At 46.3% G+C, this 17,749-nt stretch overlaps 2 protein-coding genes across 2 annotated transcripts in view; one reads left to right on the top strand and one right to left on the bottom strand.

The window, feature by feature from the left end:
* LOC124513577 (DNA excision repair protein ERCC-5-like) overlaps positions 1-1,513 on the bottom strand; it is a 78,398-nt gene extending 76,885 nt beyond the window's left edge. The window contains exon 1 of the mRNA XM_047081713.1: positions 1,426-1,513. The gene's annotated coding sequence lies outside the window, so the exon portion shown is untranslated. The remainder of the gene's footprint in view (positions 1-1,425) is intronic.
* Positions 1,514-1,977: 464 nt separating this feature from the next.
* Positions 1,978-17,392, top strand: POGLUT2 (protein O-glucosyltransferase 2). Its single transcript, XM_047081719.1, has 10 exons — positions 1,978-2,431; positions 4,245-4,450; positions 4,573-4,778; positions 5,548-5,625; positions 9,248-9,420; positions 9,528-9,765; positions 11,780-11,989; positions 12,672-12,761; positions 14,823-14,930; positions 17,160-17,392. Exons 1-10 carry the CDS (start codon positions 2,250-2,252, stop codon positions 17,175-17,177), a joined length of 1,509 nt encoding a protein of 502 aa, XP_046937675.1. The 5' UTR covers positions 1,978-2,249; the 3' UTR covers positions 17,178-17,392.
* Positions 17,393-17,749: the final 357 nt, after the last annotated feature.

Here is a 17,749-nt window from a genome sequence, read left to right as displayed (position 1 = left end):
TAGGGAACGAAAGACCTTCAGAAGTCTCTTCAGCAAGCCTCCCCATGTGACGACTATTATCTGTATTCCATACGGAAGGCCAGTGAAAGGTAATAGCATGGAAGTGACTTACTAACAGTGGAAAAGGCGCCCACGAGCTGGGCCAGACGCGCTAAGCCCCAGCGGGTCAGGTCTCGGTCCTCCTCCCCGGTGTCCTCCACACGCGCACCAGGCCCCTTGCCGGGCTCAGACCCGAGCCCCTTCCCGGGCTGCGGCCGCGGGCCTACGAAGGATACCGGGTCCTCCCGGCGGAGTGCAGCCCAGGCTCCCGGGGCAAGCGAGCGGAGCTCCCACCTCCCTGTTCTGCGAAGCTCGCGGCGCCGCCAGGCTCAGAGGCCGCCGGGACCCAAGCGACAGTCTTGCAGGCCGGTCCCCGCCACGCCGAGGCGGTGTGTGAGGAGGCGGCGCCGGGCGAGGGGAGGAGCCAGGCTGCGCTCCCAGCCCGCGCCCCTCCGGCGGCCGCCTCGGCCCGCGCGCGCTCTCCGGGACCCAGCCCCCCCAGCCCCGGTCCCCGCAGCGAGGCCTCCGGGCCGCTCCGCCCGCCTCCCGCCTGGGCCGGAAGCCGGAGTCCGCCGCTAGGGGGAGCGCTGCGGACGCCCGCGGGGTGATCGCCTCCAACCCGCCCGGGGCCGCGGGAGGTTCCGGACGCTCGACGCTCCAGTGCGGGTGGGACGCGTCAGTTACTGCCCCCGGGCCAGGAGGGAGTCGCCTATTTGAGCTCTGAATGCACCAGTTGAAATCGATACTCAAGACAATTGCAAAAAATTAAAAAACAGACAAGCCCCGCCTGGACGCCCACCCAGGCCAGCTTTTGCCCGCGGAGCCCCCCGGCGGATCTGGGTTTTCCGGGCAGCTGGCAGAGGTCCCGAAAGGGAAGTGGGAGGGAGAGCTGGAGGCTCTGGGTCCGATACCGGAGCTCCGTGACCCCTCCTGGTGACCTCCCCCCCCCCGCCCCCGGCCAAGGGGCAGACGTGCGGGGAAGAAGGGACGGCCACGGCGCGCTCCCGGCCAGGCCCTGCCCGGCGTGGCGTGGACACCCGCGCCAGGCAGGAGCCACCGGTATCCACGCGGACATCTCCAAATCGGGCTTTGTTCCCGAGAGCACTCGCCCCTCATCTCCCTAACACTCCCATGTTGCGGCCCAGCTCTTCACCCCACTTTTTCCCAGGAAGAGGACGGGCACGGATGCAGTGGCCACCGCTTGGATGGTCACGGGGCTCCAGGGAGCCCACGGCCCCCGGCAACCCAGGCGGCCACAGGCGGCGCCCAGGACAGGCGGGCAGCAGCAGGCCCTGCCCGCGGCGCGCAAGTGCCGGGCGGATGGCCCCGCGCGCTGGGCGCACAGCAGCCCGCAGCCACCTCCGCCCGGCCCACAGCCCCGGGTACCTCTCGGCCTGTCCGGCGGGGTCGAGTCGCTGCGGCCGCCGCAGAGCCGGCACCGGACCCGGATCACAGCTTCCCGCGCGCTGCCCGCGACGTGCCTCCAGTTACCCTGGGGCTGGCGTCTCTCGTCCCATTGGAGCGCGCGGGGACAGCGCCCTGGACGGCTGTGCCCGGCGACCGGTTGTCAGATATCATTGACAACACCTTCCTTTCATCGTGTTTTATAATACCTGCCCTCTGCACGTGCGGAGGGTATGGTGACAATTTTTATTCTTTACTCTTAGCTGTGCCCCCGCATGCCCCTCTGTTGGGCACCGTGTATGTAAGCGGTGACCGCAAAGTAAATAAACGAGTGAGAGTAGGTAAAACCTGGCAGGATTTCCGCTAGTTCTATCGCGAACTACATGTCCCAGGAAGCCGTGGAGCACGGACGCCACCGCGCCATCCACTTGGAGAGGGCCTTACTCAGCCCGGCGACACGCGGGCCAATCCCCTCGCCCTGCACCTTGGGCTGGAGCCTGAGACCGATTCGCCCCCAAGGATGCTCCAGTTGTAAGAGCAACGCAAGTTTATCATTGTCGGGAGAAAGAGGAGCAGCGTGTTTGGAACGGGTGGCATCCTTCAGCCGGACCAGCCAGCGATCCGCCTGTGACTGTCCTGGGGGAGAGAGGAGACCCGCGCGCCTGCCCAGCCCAGCAAGCGACACCTTTTTGGAGTCGTGTTTCCTGCTGCGATCGGCCAACGTGCCCCTGCCCAAGCCGCCGCTGGTCCCGTCCACTTCTTCCACTTCATTTATCCGTGGATCATTTCGAGAGTCGGTCTTGTAAATGTTTAGCATTTTGCTGCTTTACTGCTTCTTTCTGGGGACAGTGCCAGCACTTTCCGAGACCGGCGGAGAGAGGCGACTGAGTCCGGAGAAGAGCGAAGTATGGGGACCCGGGCTGAAGGCAGCTGTCGTGCTTCCCGCTCGCTATTTCTACATTCAGGCGGTGGATACATCAGGAAATAAGTAAGTCCAGAAACGGCTCCCTATTTTGGAATGCAGTGAAAATGGACCGTTTCTCCCTTTTTTTATCCGCCCAAGGTTTTTCCACAGCGGTTTAAATTCCAGGATATTTGGATGCTATCCACATGCGGTTGTAACAGTCTTTCCCCATCCCAATCAATTTTTCCCTGTAGCTTTAGAAATGTTTCCGGATTCCCTCTTCTCCTAGATATTCTGACAGGGGAGACAAAGCCTCTGCACTTTGCTGGAAGTTGTGTTTCTACCTACTTTTGCTTAAGCTGTTGTAAGGAATGTATACACCCAGCTGTGAAAAAGTCGGTTGGTTCATCCCTCTCTGGTGCTGCCCTCTGCTTTCAGGTAGACTTCTGCAGGTGAGCGAGTTTTGAAACACAGAGAAAAATGAAACACTATTTGAAATTTTACAGTTAAGAGGGAAAGTATCAGTGTGAGTCTCCTGTGTGTTTGTAACAAACATTATTGCATTCCATTGAATTCAACCATTAAGATGATAACTTAAAACGGACTTTTAAAATTCACATACGTCTGGGGCACTTGGGTGGCTCAGTTCAGTCAGGAGAGCTTTCTGCTGAGGTCAAGATCTCAGGGTCCTGGGATCAAGCCTGGAGTCCGGCTCCACATTCAATATGGAGCCTGCTTACGATTCTCTCTCTCCTTCCCTCTGCCCCCTCCCTAAAATATAAATAGAAATAAATAAAATGCTCTGTGTCTCTCTCTCCCTAAAATAAAAATAAAATAAATTAGAATTCACATCTGTGAAATGATTGTCTTTTTGTTATTCAAGGATGCTGACCACATATATTTTGTAAGGGGAAAAAAAAACATCTTGGGTATTCCAAGAAAAACTTTAAGAAGTTTTCGAAAGCAGAAAAAAAAAAAAGTTATCAATTGTGTCACTTGGGTAACACAATTGGGGAAACTAAATACCATTTTAACAATCTTAATAGCGGGAACACTCACTTAAAAAAAACTTTTAGGGGAGACTGGGTGGCTCAGTCGCTTGACCATGGGCCTCTTAGTTTCAGCTCAGGTCATGAACTCACAGGGTTCATGGGTTTGGCCCACCAAAGGCTCCATGCTGACAGTGTGGAACCTGTCTCTCTCTCTCTCTCTCTCTCTCTCTCTCTCTCTCTCCCCCTTGCCCACATGCACCCTTTCTCTAAGATTTCTCTAAGAAAGAAAGGAAGAGAGAGAGAAGAAGAAAAAGAAAGAATCATTGAAAGAGATTTTTCAAAAGGTCGTTATCTTTACAGGCACCATTTGACCACAAATTTCCAGATGCATGAAATAAATAGTAGGTGGACAAGAGGGTTTGTGTGTGTGTGTGTGTTTTGGTTTTTGGTTTTGTTTTAAGGAGAGAGAATATTCAGCGGGCTCCACGCTCAGCACAGAACTCAACGCAGGGCTTGATCCCACAACCTTGGGACCATGACCTGAGCTGGAAACAAGAGTCAAACACTCAACCTACTGAGCCACCCAGGCACCCCAAGAATATGTTTATGTGTGGAATGCATAAGTGGGTTCTATGTTTACATGAATATGTAGCCTTTAGATATTCCCTTGAAATTTTCTAATGAAATGTTTATGTTATTGTGGCCTTCTGCCATCCTCTTCTTTTTCTTAAATCTCTGATCCATCACATTCATTCCGGCACTAAAAGCATATGAGAGAGGCAGCAAGCATATATGTTAGGGGGAGAGTTTGAGAAAAAGAGTAAGGCTGACAGACTAGAGAGCAGAATCTTTGTGCATTTGTGCCTTAAAATAATCTTTATATCTTACTGTTCTTCCCGTGACAGGTTCACATCTTCTCCAGGTGAAAAGGTGTTCCAGATTAAAATCTCAGCACCAGAAGAGCAGTTCACTAGAGTTGGAGTCCAGGTTTTAGACCGGAAGGATGGGTCCTTCATAGTAAGATACAGAATGTATGCAAGCTACCAAAACCTAAAGGTAGAAGTTAAATTCCAAGGTCAACATGTTGCCAAATCTCCATATATTTTAAAAGGTAATTTGGAACATAATTTTACAACAACAGTGTTAATGAAGCCATATAATGGATATTTGTTATGTGTTTTGAATGGTGAGTGAAATTGTTACGGTGATATTTTGTTACTTGTGTGTAATCAGGGCCAGTTTACCATGAAAACTGTGATTGTCCTTTGGAAGATAGTGCAGCCTGGTTACAGGAGATGAACTGCCCAGAGACCATAACTCAGATTCAGAAAGATCTGGCACATTTTCCTACGGTCGATCCGGAAAAGATTGCAGCAGAAATCCCAAAAAGATTTGGACAAAGACAAAGCTTGTGTCATTATACCTTGAAGGACAACAAGGTACAATTAAGGTTTGCTTGTTTGACTTGGTGACTTTTTTTATTTTGTTTTGTTTTCCTTTGACCCTTTGGCTCTAAGTAGCTACTGGGTTTTATTAAGTATCATTCAATGGGGAGCTGGCTGGCTCAGTTGGTGGAGCGTGTGACTCTTGATCCGGGGGTTGTGGATTTGAACCCCATGTTGGGTGTAGAGGTTACTTAGAAATAAAAATCTTTAAGGGGCACCTGGGTGGCTCAGTTGGTTAAGCGTCCGACTCTTGGTTTCAGCTCACAGGATGATCTCACAGTTTGTGAGTTCGAGCCCCACATCAGGCTCCGTGTTGCCAGTTCAGAGCCTGCTTGGAATTCTGTCTCCCTCTCCCTCTGTCCCTCCCCTGCGCGCGCGCTCTCTCTCTCTCTCTCTCTCTCTGAAAATAAATAAATAAACTTTAAAAAATAAAATCAAATATTTTTAAAACATAATTCTGGGGTGCCTGGGTGGCTCAGTCGGTTAAGTGTCCAACTTCGGCTCAGGTCACGATCTCACAGTTCGTGAGTTCGAGCCCCACGTTGGGCTCTGTGCTGACAGCTCTGAGCCTGGAGTCTGCTTCAGATTCTGTGTCTCCCTCTCTCTCTGATCCTCCCCAACTCACGTTCTGTCTCTCTCAAAAATAAATAAATAGTAAAAAAATTGTTTTAAATCATTCTAAAGATCATTGTGATACACTTTACCTCATTGAAGTCTGCCAGTCCTGTTAGATTAACGTAATAAATGTTCATTTCTCTTTTAGGTTTACATCAAGACTCACGGTGAACATGTAGGCTTTAGAATTTTCATGGATGCCATACTACTTTCTCTGACTAGAAAAGTAAGTATTTTTTTTTTCCTCTCAGGTAAAGACACTTTCAGCCCAGGTTTTACAATATAATTTTTAAAAATAACAGCTTCAGTGGTACTCTATCCTGGAACCTTATTAAAATACTATTCTGAAGCTTTATGTCCTGGAGAATACCTGCATTCATTTCCTACTGTTGCCGTCACAAAGTACTGCGAGCTTGGAGACGTAAAACAGCAGAAATTTTTGTTCTCTCGCAGTTCTGGAGGTTACAAGTCTGAGAGCAAAGTGTCAGCAGGGCCTTGCCCCCACCCCGACCCTCCTGAGAGCTGTAGGGGAGGACCCTTCCTTCCTCCCCCTGCTTCTCGTGGCGTGCCGGCCATCCTTGGCACTCCTTGGTTTGCAGCCACATCACTCCAGCCTCTGCCCCATCATCGCACGGCCTTCCCTGTGTGTCTCTCTCTTCTAAGGACACCAGTCATATTGAATCAGGGCCCACCCTACTCCAGTATGACCTCAGCTTAACTAATTATAACTGTAACAACCCTATTTCCAAAAAATGTCTTTCTGAGATACTAGGGTTTGGGACTTTTGCTTATCTTTTGTAGGGGACAGAATTCGATCGATAACAATACTTTTGAAGGGAAAATGTCTTAAAATAAAGTTGGCTTAATACTCAACCTACTTTGAGCCCAAAGAAGACATCATCTGTTGAATCCTGTTCCTTGGTATAATGAGCTTTCAGCAGGGTTCTGGTGGAGAACCTGACCGTGATAGTAAAATGGCCGATACGAAAAGCTCTACCCACATTTGTTACCAGTTGCTTAGTAACAATTTATTAGATAATCTGTGTCTACATCTTGATTGAATTACTCATGGGAAATCATAGTATCTTCTCAGAATTGCATAGCATTTATAGTGAGTTCATCCTGAACATAGGTGGCTACATAGCATGCATATTCTGCCTCCTTTAAGCTAAGACATCGGGGTGCTGTCAAGTTTTCCTTGCACGTGTATCAATCCATGGAAAAGTAAGACTGCCCTTCAGCTATTTGCAAATGACATACAAGATAAAGGGTTAGTATCCAAAATCTATAAAGATCTTACCAAACTCAACACCCTGCCCCCCCCCAAAAAATTATCCAGTGAAGAAATGGGCAGAAGCCATGAACAGACACTTTTCCAAAGAAGACTTATCCAGATAGCCAACAGACACATGAAAAGATGCTTAACATCACTCATCATCAGGAAATCAAAACCACAATGAGATACCACCTCACACCAGTCAGAATGGCTAAAATTAACAGCTCAGGCAACAACAGATGTTGGCAATGATGTGGAGAAAGGGGAACCCCCGTGTACTGCTGTGAATGCAAACTCATGAATGCAAACTGGTGCAGCCACTCTGGAGATATATATATAGATAGGTATATATATATATATATATATATATATATATATATATATATATAACGGAATATTACTCAGCATTGAAAAAGAATGTAATCTGGCCAATTGCAACAATGTGGATAGAACTGGAGGGTATTATGCTAAGCGAAATAAGTCCTTTAGAGAAAGACAGATATCATGTGATTTCATTCATATGTGGAATTTGAGAAACTTAACAGAAGATCACAGGGGAAGGGAAAGAAAAATAAGACACAAGACACAGAGAGGGAGGCAAACCATAAGAGACTCTTAAATACAGAGAACAAACTGAGGGTTGATAGCGGTGAGGTAATTGGGTGATGGGCATTAAGGAGGGCACTTGTTGGGATGAGCACTGGGTGTTGTATATAAGAGATGAATCACTAGGTTCTACTCCTAAAGCCAAACTACACTAAGTTAACTAACTTGAGAATAAAATTTTTTTAATAAATTTAAAAAAAAAGAACATGAAAATATTACAGAACAATGTTGAGAAAGAATGTAAAAAAAGACTGCCCTTCAGGACTCCAACTTTTCAAGATGCTTCTCAGACTGACCACAACAGTTCTTGCCTAAAAAGTAGGTCTTGGGGTGCCTGGCTGGCTCAGTCAGTTAAGTATCTGACTCTCGATTTCAGCTCAGGTCATGATCTCAGGGTCGTGAGATCCAGCCCCATGTCAGGCTTTGAGCTGAGCGTGTAGCCTGCTTGGGATTCTGTCTTTCCCTCTGCCCCTGTCCCAATCACAGGCTTGCACTCTCTATTTCTCTCTCTCCAAAAAAAAAAAAAAAATATATATATATATATATATATATACACACATACACACACACACACATACACATACACATACACATACACACATATATCGATGTTTACCCCCAAACATTTACCTGTGGCTTGATATAAAACCAGGATCTTTGAACATGTCTGTGCCACTTGTTGGTAGAAGCAGCCTAGCTTGGAGTGCCAGCTTTTGTGTCCGGCTTCCAGAGTTTAGAGTCTGGTCCCACCACCTACCTACCTGGGATGTATTTTTTAAATGGGAACGTCTGGCTCATTAACCAGGAATGAAGGGTAGAGTCCCAAGTTCTTTTTTGTAATTTTTTGTGTTCTAATTGTTTTCCAGTAATTCTTTCTCTCTTTGATCATCATAGAGTCTCTTGGCAGCATTAAAACCGAGATTACCTTTGTCATTTCATCCCCCCCCTCTTTTCTTTTGAAAGAGAGAAAGAGAGAGAAGGAAAGTACATGCAAGGAGGGGAAGGGCAAGAGAGAATGTTTTTTTGGTGTTTTTTTTTTTTTTTTAATTAGAGAGAGAGAGAAAGAGCACGAGTGGGGGAGAGGGTCAGAGGGAGAGAGAATCTTAAGCAGGCTCCATGCCCAGCCCGAAGCCCAACGCAGGGCTGGGCTCGATCTCACCACCATCAGATCATGACCTGAGCTGACATCAAGAGTCGGACGCCTACCCAACTGAGCCATGCAGGCGCCCTTCATCCCTTTTTGAAGCAAGCCTATTGGCCACTGTGGAGGCGCCACAGAAAGGAAATCTAGTATACTGAGATATACAGTATTGTGAAAAATCACTCACTATTCAAATTGGCCTAATTATCATTACCTGAAGCTTGTAAAGCTGGCCTTTCATCTGGTCGGATTTCTCATTTGTGTTTCCCTGCTCCCCGGGTGGTCCGGCTGTGCTGCAGGATAGAACATTACAGGAATGCAGCCAAAGTGAAAAGGCAGAGAAATGCCACCGAGGAAGGAACCAGTGCAGGATTCGAGGTGGCTGAGAACAGGACAGCGTGCACACCACGGGGCAGGGGGTGTAGCGCTTCCTTGCAGCGAGGGAACGACCTCCCGTCCCTTGCTGGGTGGCGGTCCCTGCACTATGGCTGTGTGCACCTCAGTTCGTGCCGCAGCCTAGCTCCCTGACCGCTCCCTGTGGGGTCTCAAGCACAGGGAGCTGGGGGCGGCCTGAGGGCCGGGGGCACCTGCACTTCAGCAGAACATGAAGCACATCCCCTCGCAAGGAGGTGAGTGCAGCCCAGACTGAGGGCTCCATTTCTTGGTAAAGAAGTGTTCCAGACCCGAGACCCGTTCTTCCCATTCTTCTGTGACCAGGCAGGGGCTGCAAAGACTGCACGAGGCTGCCTTTCCCAACACATGAATCCATGGATGCTATTATCCACTGCAACGAATGTAAATAAGCTCTTCACTTTCTTTTTCCAGGTGAAGATGCCAGATGTGGAGTTTTTCGTTAATCTGGGAGACTGGCCTTTGGAAAAAAAGAAATCCACCTCGCACATCCATCCAATCTTTTCCTGGTGTGGCTCCACGGATTCCAAGGATATCGTGATGCCTACCTACGACCTGACTGACTCTGTCCTAGAAACCATGGGCCGGTGAGAGATGGGTCTAAGATGACCCAGAGCCTTGGTGAGTTCTTTCCCAGCAGCCTTTGCAATGTGACAGTTTGGGAGGAAAATCTGTTGCACTTTTTGTCTTCCAGAGTAAGTCTGGATATGATGTCTGTGCAAGCTAACACAGGTCCTCCCTGGGAAAGCAAGAACTCCACCGCTGTCTGGAGAGGGCGAGACAGTCGCAAAGAGAGACTGGAACTGGTTAAGCTCAGCAGGAAACACCCAGAACTTATAGACGCTGCCTTCACCAACTTCTTCTTCTTTAAACATGATGAAAGCCTGTATGGTCCTATCGTGAAACACATTTCATTTTTTGATTTCTTCAAGGTATGACATCAATTGTGTCCAATCCTTTCTGTTTTTCCAAATGTCTTCATTTGGGGGAAGGAAACTGAGGCCTATAAATTCTAGGGGGTGAAAGAGGTGAGCACAAAATTTAGCGAACATCAAGGCATGAGGCCCTGGGGACCACTTTGGCAGCATGAGGGGTACAAGGTACCCAGACCTGACATTAAACATGCATCAAGGGAGGGAGGCCTGGGTGGCTCAGGTGGTTAAGTGTCTGACTCTTGGTTTTGGCTCAGGTCATGATCTCATGGTTTGTGAGTTCAAGCCCCAAATAGGGCTCTGTGCTGACAGTACAGGGCCTCCTTGGGATTCTCTCTCCCTTTCTCTCTCCGCCCCTTCCCTGCTCGCTCTCTCTCTCTCTCTCTCTCTCTCCTTCACTCTCTTTCAAAATAAATACATAAATTTTAAAAATATATTCATTGAGGAAGCTTTGGGCCTGGGTAGGGCTAGAATTTTTTCCCCAACTCACCCTCAAGGTAAGCACATTTCAGCTCCAAATCCTTTCTTATTAATAAATACATGTATGTGATTTTACAAATTCTTCTCCCCAGAGCATCGTAACAGTCTAAAGAAGAGATAAACCAAGTATCTCACATCAGACTTTCTGATGGGGAAGTGTCTTGAAACCCATGCAAATGATCTGCCTGGGAATCCTGGAGATTAGGGAGACCTTTCTGTGTCTAAAATGTGGACTGCTCTTTTTTCCTGTGGAGGGATCCTTTTTCTAACTCCTTCTTCTAGGCGGTGGGACACTGCCTGTGGGGTCTCAAGGCATTCTCTAAACCACTAAGTGGTTTTTTTTTTTAATTTTTTTTAAGTTTATTTATTTTGAGAAAGAGAGAGCAAGCGGGGTAGGGGCAGAGAGGTGGGGCGGGGAGAGAGAATCCCAAGCAGGCTCCACGCTGTCAACACAGCTGACACAGGGCTCAAACCCACAAACCACGAGATCATGACCTGAGCCGAAGTCAAGAGTCAGATGCTCAACCAACTGAGCCCCCCCAGGCGCCCCTAAGCCACTAAGTGGTTTTTAAAGACCCATGTCATGGAATGAAAGGTGGACAAAAGGTACTCACCTGTCCTCAGAATGTGGGAAAGTAAGTGATTCGTCAACTCTGTCTGCACCTGTGGCCAGGTTTCCTTTGGATAGGTTCCATGGCAGCAGGAAGTCCTAAATAAGGCCGTAAGTTGAATTGTCATCACTTCCTCCGTATGCATTTCACAAAGACTTGTGAAAGAAAGAGAGGTTGCCAGCCATCCCTCATCAGTGGGTGTAGTGCCAGGCCTTTGCACTTGCTACAGCTAGAGAGTAATTGTTACCATGGCTCTAGGCATATTTGTATTCATAGCCGCTCTTGCATCTACGCTTATTAATTTTCTCAAGACTTGTGTGTGGCCATCTGATGTTTAAAAGGTATGGTTGGGGCACCTGGGTGGCTCAGTCAGTGAAGCGTCTGATTCTTGATTTCTACTCAGGTTATGATCTCACAGTTGTGTGATTGAGCCCCGCATAAGACTCCACACTGAGCATGGAGCCTGCTTGAGATATTCTCTCTCTCTCTCTCTCTCTCTCTCTCTCTCTGCCCCTCCCCCACTCTCTCTCTCTCTTAAAAAAAATTAAAAGGTACGGTTAATATGGCATAGGCTACGATGCTTAGGTGCTCATACATGATCAGTAAAGTATTAGAGGGATTACAAAATCACAATAAGCCTATCTTTCCTAGGTTGTTGACTTTGGACAGCAGTCTTAGTATTGTATTGTCTGCTCTAATGTTAGACTTGTGGCCCCCTTGTGAAATTTGGGAGAGCATCACAATAAGCCTTTAGCTCTAGGCCAGGTGTCAATATGATAGCACTTACTCCACGGCCAAGGCAGAGGGCAAAATCTGGCCAGTTCGTGTCTGCCAATGATGAGGCTTCAAGTGCGGAAAGAGGAGGGAGTAAAGAGAGTGGAGAAGGGAAGTGTGATGGAGGCTTCTCTTCTGCTGTTTTTCAGCACAAGTACCAAATAAACATTGATGGCACTGTCGCAGCGTATCGCCTGCCGTACCTCCTCGTCGGTGACAGTGTTGTGCTGAAGCAGGACTCCATCTACTACGAGCACTTTTACAATGAGCTGCAGCCATGGAAACACTACATTCCAGTGAAAAGCAACCTGAGCGATCTCCTGGAAAAACTTAAATGGGCAAAAGATCATGACGAAGAGGTAAGGTCAGTCTCTCCTGCCCCACCGTCACGGGCTCGTTTTCAATGTCTTGTGCCCGAAGAGCATCCCGGATGCTGAGCCATACACCCTTCCCTCTCAGTGGGAGGCCGCCCCCCCGGGGTAGCACATCTGTCCCCCTCAGGGTGAACGCCGGCATGGGGTCTGGATTAACTGTCCACTCTGCACTTGAGATAAAAAGCTAGAGGTTGGCCTTGAGGATGCTCTCTCTTTTTTCGGTCAGGTTGATCAGAGCCTCAGGCACTGCCTCCCCTTTACTAACAATATGAAAATGTTCAAACGGGCAGGAAGAAAAAGTTCCTGCAGGATTGCATGAAGTAAACTTCAGGCAAATTGCTGAGAATTGTTTAGGCAGTTAAGCTTTGTCTTGCATTTACTTTACAAAGTCATTGTTACCTCATTTAATGTGTGCCTTCTCTCTGCAAGAGAGGCTTCATTCTAGAAGGTCCAGTATGATTCCTCAAACTTTCAACTCTAAAAAAAAACCTCCCTTTAATTTGAACGTACTGTTGTTAAATGTTCCCTTTACCACATAACACTACCCTCAAAGATTTTTCCTGCCGTTGTCCCAGGATACATGTACCCTGAAGATCAGTTTGCATATGTGTGCACGGGAAAAAAACATGTTTCATTAAGGGACTTTGTGTTGTCATTGTTCCCGCAGGCAAAGAAGATAGCAAAAGCAGGACAGGAATTTGCAAGAAATAATCTCATGGGCGATGACATATTCTGTTATTATTTTAAACTTTTCCAGGTCAGTATTTTCTAAGAAAACAGACATACTATTTGCAGTTGGGCATGTTAAGAGCAAATAACATTTCACGTAATAGTTTCTAAAAGTATATTAATATAAAGAGATACATACACTTCTCTGTGGGCAAAAACCAGGGACCAACATCAAATCATAAAGAAAATAGTACAAACCTGACATTAGCTAGACAAGAACGCTACAACATTATGGGGAAAGTATTTATGTTAGCACTCTGTATTGTGTGGTTAAGAAATTGGCCTCTGATCCTGCCAAGTTATTGTGTATGGATCTGTATTTTCTCTTTGTACAATCTTTTTTTTTTTTATTTTTTTTTTTAGTATTTATTTTTGAGAGAGGAGAGTGTGAGTGGGGGGGGGGGGGGTTGCCAGAGAGAGAGGGAGACACAGAATCAGAAGCAGAGTCCAGGCTCTGAGCTGTCAGCACAGAGCCTGACGTGCGGCTCAAACCCACAAATTGTGAGATTGCGACCTGAGCCAAAGTCAGAGGCTTACCAGCTTAACCGACTGACCCTCCCAGGCACCCCTGCTGTTGGTACAGTCTTGCCGCTGCTTTACCATTTCTTTGTCTAAACAGTGCCCCGTGGGGCGCCTGGGTGGCGCAGTCGGTTAAGCGTCCGACTTCAGCCAGGTCACGATCTCGCGGTCCATGAGTTCGAGCCCCGCGTCAGGCTCTGGGCTGATGGCTCAGAGCCTGGAGCCTGTTCCCGATTCTGTGTCTCCCTCTCTCTCTGCCCCTCCCCCGTTCATGCTCTGTCTCTCTCTGTCCCAAAAATAAATAAACGTTGAAAAAAAAAAAAATTTTAAACAGTGCCCAGTGTCTTCTGACCTATACTGCTGACTCCATATGAGTGGTGGCTTCTCTTGGAAACTGTTTTCATGGGCCTAAGCATTTAGGGATTATAATCAAAGTATATCTGACAACTTAAAAGGGTATTTTTAAAAAAGGCAGTAGTTAAAAAAATTAAAGATAATAAAAAATTTTTAAAATGCAGTAGTTAAAAAAACTTAAAGATACTAAAAACTTTAAAAAATACAGTAGTTAAAAAAATTAAATAAAAAATAAAATATAAAAAAATGCAATAGTTAAAAAAATTAAAGATAAAAAAATAAAAAATGCAGTAGTAACAAGTAATTTCCTAATGATACTACTAGATCTAAATTAAGATTTTTTTTTAATCTCAAAATTGCAGGTATTGAGCCCCAAATCTTAGACTCCACTCCAGAACGGTTGATCTGTTTCTGGTCTGCACTGGCTCCTCCCTCTTTCTAACCTTCCCAGGGGCTGGTGAAGGGACGGAGAGGGTGAAGTGGAAGATTTACTGTCTGAATTCCTCAAGGTCCACAGGCTTGTGCTCACTCATTCGGATTACATTTCCTAGAGCATCATCACCTGGCCCAGAGCCTAACACACAGCAGGCAGATGATAGATCAAGGTGGTGGCCGAGCTGTGCAAGCCATGGTGGAAATATGTTCTAGCCTCAAATTCCCAGTCTAGGGCAGACTGTGTGCACAATTATTTTCACTTCAAGGCAGAAGCTGGCAAAACCAAAACCGTACAAGTCATATAAATGATGGGGGCACCTGGGTGGCTCAGTTAAGCATCTGACTTTGGCTCAGGTCATGATCTCAATTTGTGAGTTTGTGAGTTTGAGCCCTGAGTGGGGGCTCTCTTGCTGTCAGCACAGAGCTCGCTTCAGATTCTCTGCCCCGCCCCTCCTCTGCTCCTCTCCTTCTCTCTGCCCCTCCCCCCCCCCACAGGGTTGTCTCTGTCTCAAAAAAATAAATAAATAAATACATTAAAAATAAATAAATGAAGGATAGAATAAGGAGAGGTGCAGTAGCAATCAGCAGCCGGTGTCCAAAGGACAGCCACCTCTCAGAAACTCTGTTATTGGGGGTTTAAGGGGAGTATGATGAATTCTGCTTCTCACAACTTGACACGTATGAATTAAAAGGACCATATCCTAGCAAATTCCACTGTATCTGATTTGGTGGATGTGCTCTGAGTTACAAAAGGCACACTTCTGACTTGTTGCTTCCACAGGAATATGCCAATTTGCAAGTGAGTGAGCCCCAAATCCGAGAGGGCATGCAGAGGGTAGAAGCACAGACTGAAGATGACCTCTTTCCTTGCACGTGCCATAGGAAACAGGTAACCCGAACCGGCAGTGGCAGAGCAAGAACTAGTCTTGTTCCAAGTCGTCATCTGTCCCTTCAGTCCTTCAGTCGGGCAGCCACTATTTGAGCTTCTCTGGGGGCCTGCCTGCCCTTCAGTCTACCAGAGGGGCAGATGCCGTGGGAACAACATGGCCAGAGAAAGGGCACACAGATGCAGGTAGGGGAGAAGTCCAGGAGCTCCCGGCAAAGTGGAGGAGAGCCTTTTTTTAACGTGAGAATTCACATGGCCTTTGAATAGATGTTTATAATTTTAAAAGTGTTTTCACATGTGTCACGGGAGATGGCTTTGGCAAAACTCATCATCTCAGTTTAGAGATGAAAAATATATGACCGTGATTATTCATATATTACCAGATTATGCATTTAAGAGCAATCTCTGTTCATACCACCAATATATACTGATTTCATTAACAAATGGTAGATTTACACAGACTTGTAAGGCTAAAAGGACCTTTTAGGGGGGCGCCTGGCTGGCTCAGTCAGTGGAGTGTGCGACTCTTCATCTTGGGGTTGTGAGTTTGAGGCCCATGTTGGCACAGAGCCTACTAAAATATTTTTTAAAAATTAAAAAAAAAAAAAAAAAAGGACCTTAGGGGTCACCCAGGAAATGCCTTCATCTTACGCTTATAAAAACAAAGCCTAAAGAAGAATTTAGCTCATAACCACTCAGCTGGATTATAGCAAGGCTAGGACCAAGAACTAGTCTCCATCACCAGATTGTGTGCCTGGTTGTGTGTAAAGACATGATGTGGCAGGGGAGGGTTGTTTTGATTGTAATGCTTTTTGTTTGAATGAATATATACTATATAAAATTGTAGTGTATATCTCTACACTCTATGTATACATATATATTACATAAATGTATACATATGTAATATATTGGCTTGACATTATTTTAAGCAATGTCATCATGTCTAAAAGAACAAACTCAAAACTGTGATATTGTGACCAAAAATGAGAAGGCAGATTTGGCAGTTATCATGCCTGACTCACAGGGGGTTTGAAATGAATTAAGTGACCGCTATCCAGTGGTATGATAGAATCAGTTTATATAAGCTCACTGTCTGTTACATATTAAGAATTTTGCACACTAGTTAATTTCTGGTACCTTGGAATCTGCCTGGTGGGGGAGAGTCGCCATGACAACAGCAGGTGCTACAAATCAGTTTTTGTTATTTCCTTTTTTTTTGTTTGGAGTGCAGACTTGCCACTAAGTAACTAACCAACCCCCTCACCCCCACCCAGAAACGGTTCTTCATCAGTGTTAACGCTTGTCAGTGCTGGAAGTTCATTAAATTAGTTAAAGCCATTGACCAAAAAAAAAAAAAAAAAAAAAACTTGCTAGACTTTGGGGCACCCGCCTGGCTCAGTCAGCAGAGTTTGCAACTCTTGATCTTGGATTGACCCCACATTGGGTGTAGAGATTACTTAAAAAATAAATTAAATGCTTAAAAAATAAAATCTTTTAGGGGCGCCTGGGTGGCGCAGTCGGTTAAGCGTCCGACTTCAGCCAGGTCACGATCTCGCGGTCCGTGAGTTCGAGCCCCGCGTCAGGCTCTGGGCTGATGGCTCAGAGCCTGGAGCCTGTTTCCGATTCTATGTCTCCCTCTCTCTCTGCCCCTCCCCCGTTCATGCACTGTCTCTCTCTGTCCCAAAAATAAATAAACGTTGAAAAAAAAAATTTTTTTTAAATAAAAATAATAAAAAAAAAAAATAAAATCTTTTAAAAATTTTCCAGAGTTGAAATGTACCCGCTCATGAAATTTGTGATTTGGTATCACAACACTTCTGTTGGCTCCAAATGAAACTGGGCGGCTTCCTTTCTCCAGTCCTCTTTTTTTATTTTTTATCTTTGAGTGATGCTGGGGAGTACCAACACTGACCAGTGGACTTAGAGGCTTCATTAATTTCCTCCTCCTTGTCTGCTGTAGCCCTTCACAGATAAGATACATAACACAAAGCCCTTTACAGTAATGCAAACACTTACATGTTTGTGTTCCCCGTCAGCAGTCTGATAAAATACAATGTGACTTTCCCCAGGAGGGATTCCGAGCATAGTCCCAGGCCCTACAAACCTTTAGCGCCCACTTGCCTTTTTCGCTGCTTCCACCTTTAGGGGAAAATAATTAATAGACTAACGTAAGTTATCTTGATGCGTATAAGACTTCTTGATGGCACTAAATATTTTGCTTCTTAATTGCAGACCAAAGATGAACTCTGATGTGCAAAATACCTTCCCTTCAAATAATGGTGCTCTGAAGGCTCTTTTTAACTGACATAGAGGAATGTTTTTTAAATATTGATTCTGTGGACAATATAAAGTCTGCTATGTGATTGGATTATGAACATATGTTTCTTCTTCTTATGCAGTATTCCTGTGACCATCCTTTAAAGCACAGTTTTAGAATTTTATAATAAAACCACTTTTATTTTAAAGACCTGTGTTGTGCTAATTATTAGCTGTGTTTGGACCGTGGAGCAGTACACAGAGGGAGTCTGGGCCCTGGCCTCCGTGTCGAGCATCACAGCAGCCACCACCTACGTGCACGCATGTTTTATATGACAAAGCAGTGAACTGCTGTCTGCATGCCACTGTTATTTTGGACATTTCATCCACCGTGACCAAACATAATTCCAAAAAATACACCTAATAAGGCCTGCATCTGCAATCCAGATTCTTGCCACTTCCCAGTATGCATCTTACAGTCCAGCAAAACCAGCTGGACTGTTCTGTACGTTCCTTGTTTCTTACCTTCCTTGGTTATTTTTTCTCTTGGTCTGGAGTGCCATGAC

The sequence above is a fragment of the Lynx rufus genome, unplaced genomic scaffold (genome assembly GCF_022079265.1).
Source record: "Lynx rufus isolate CCGP_SWC_20201006 ecotype Redwood Valley unplaced genomic scaffold, mLynRuf1.p SCAF_1, whole genome shotgun sequence".
Taxonomy (NCBI): domain Eukaryota; kingdom Metazoa; phylum Chordata; class Mammalia; order Carnivora; family Felidae; genus Lynx; species Lynx rufus.
The sequence above is the reverse complement of the archived record's forward strand: the minus strand, read 5'-3'. Positions and strand labels throughout refer to the sequence as shown.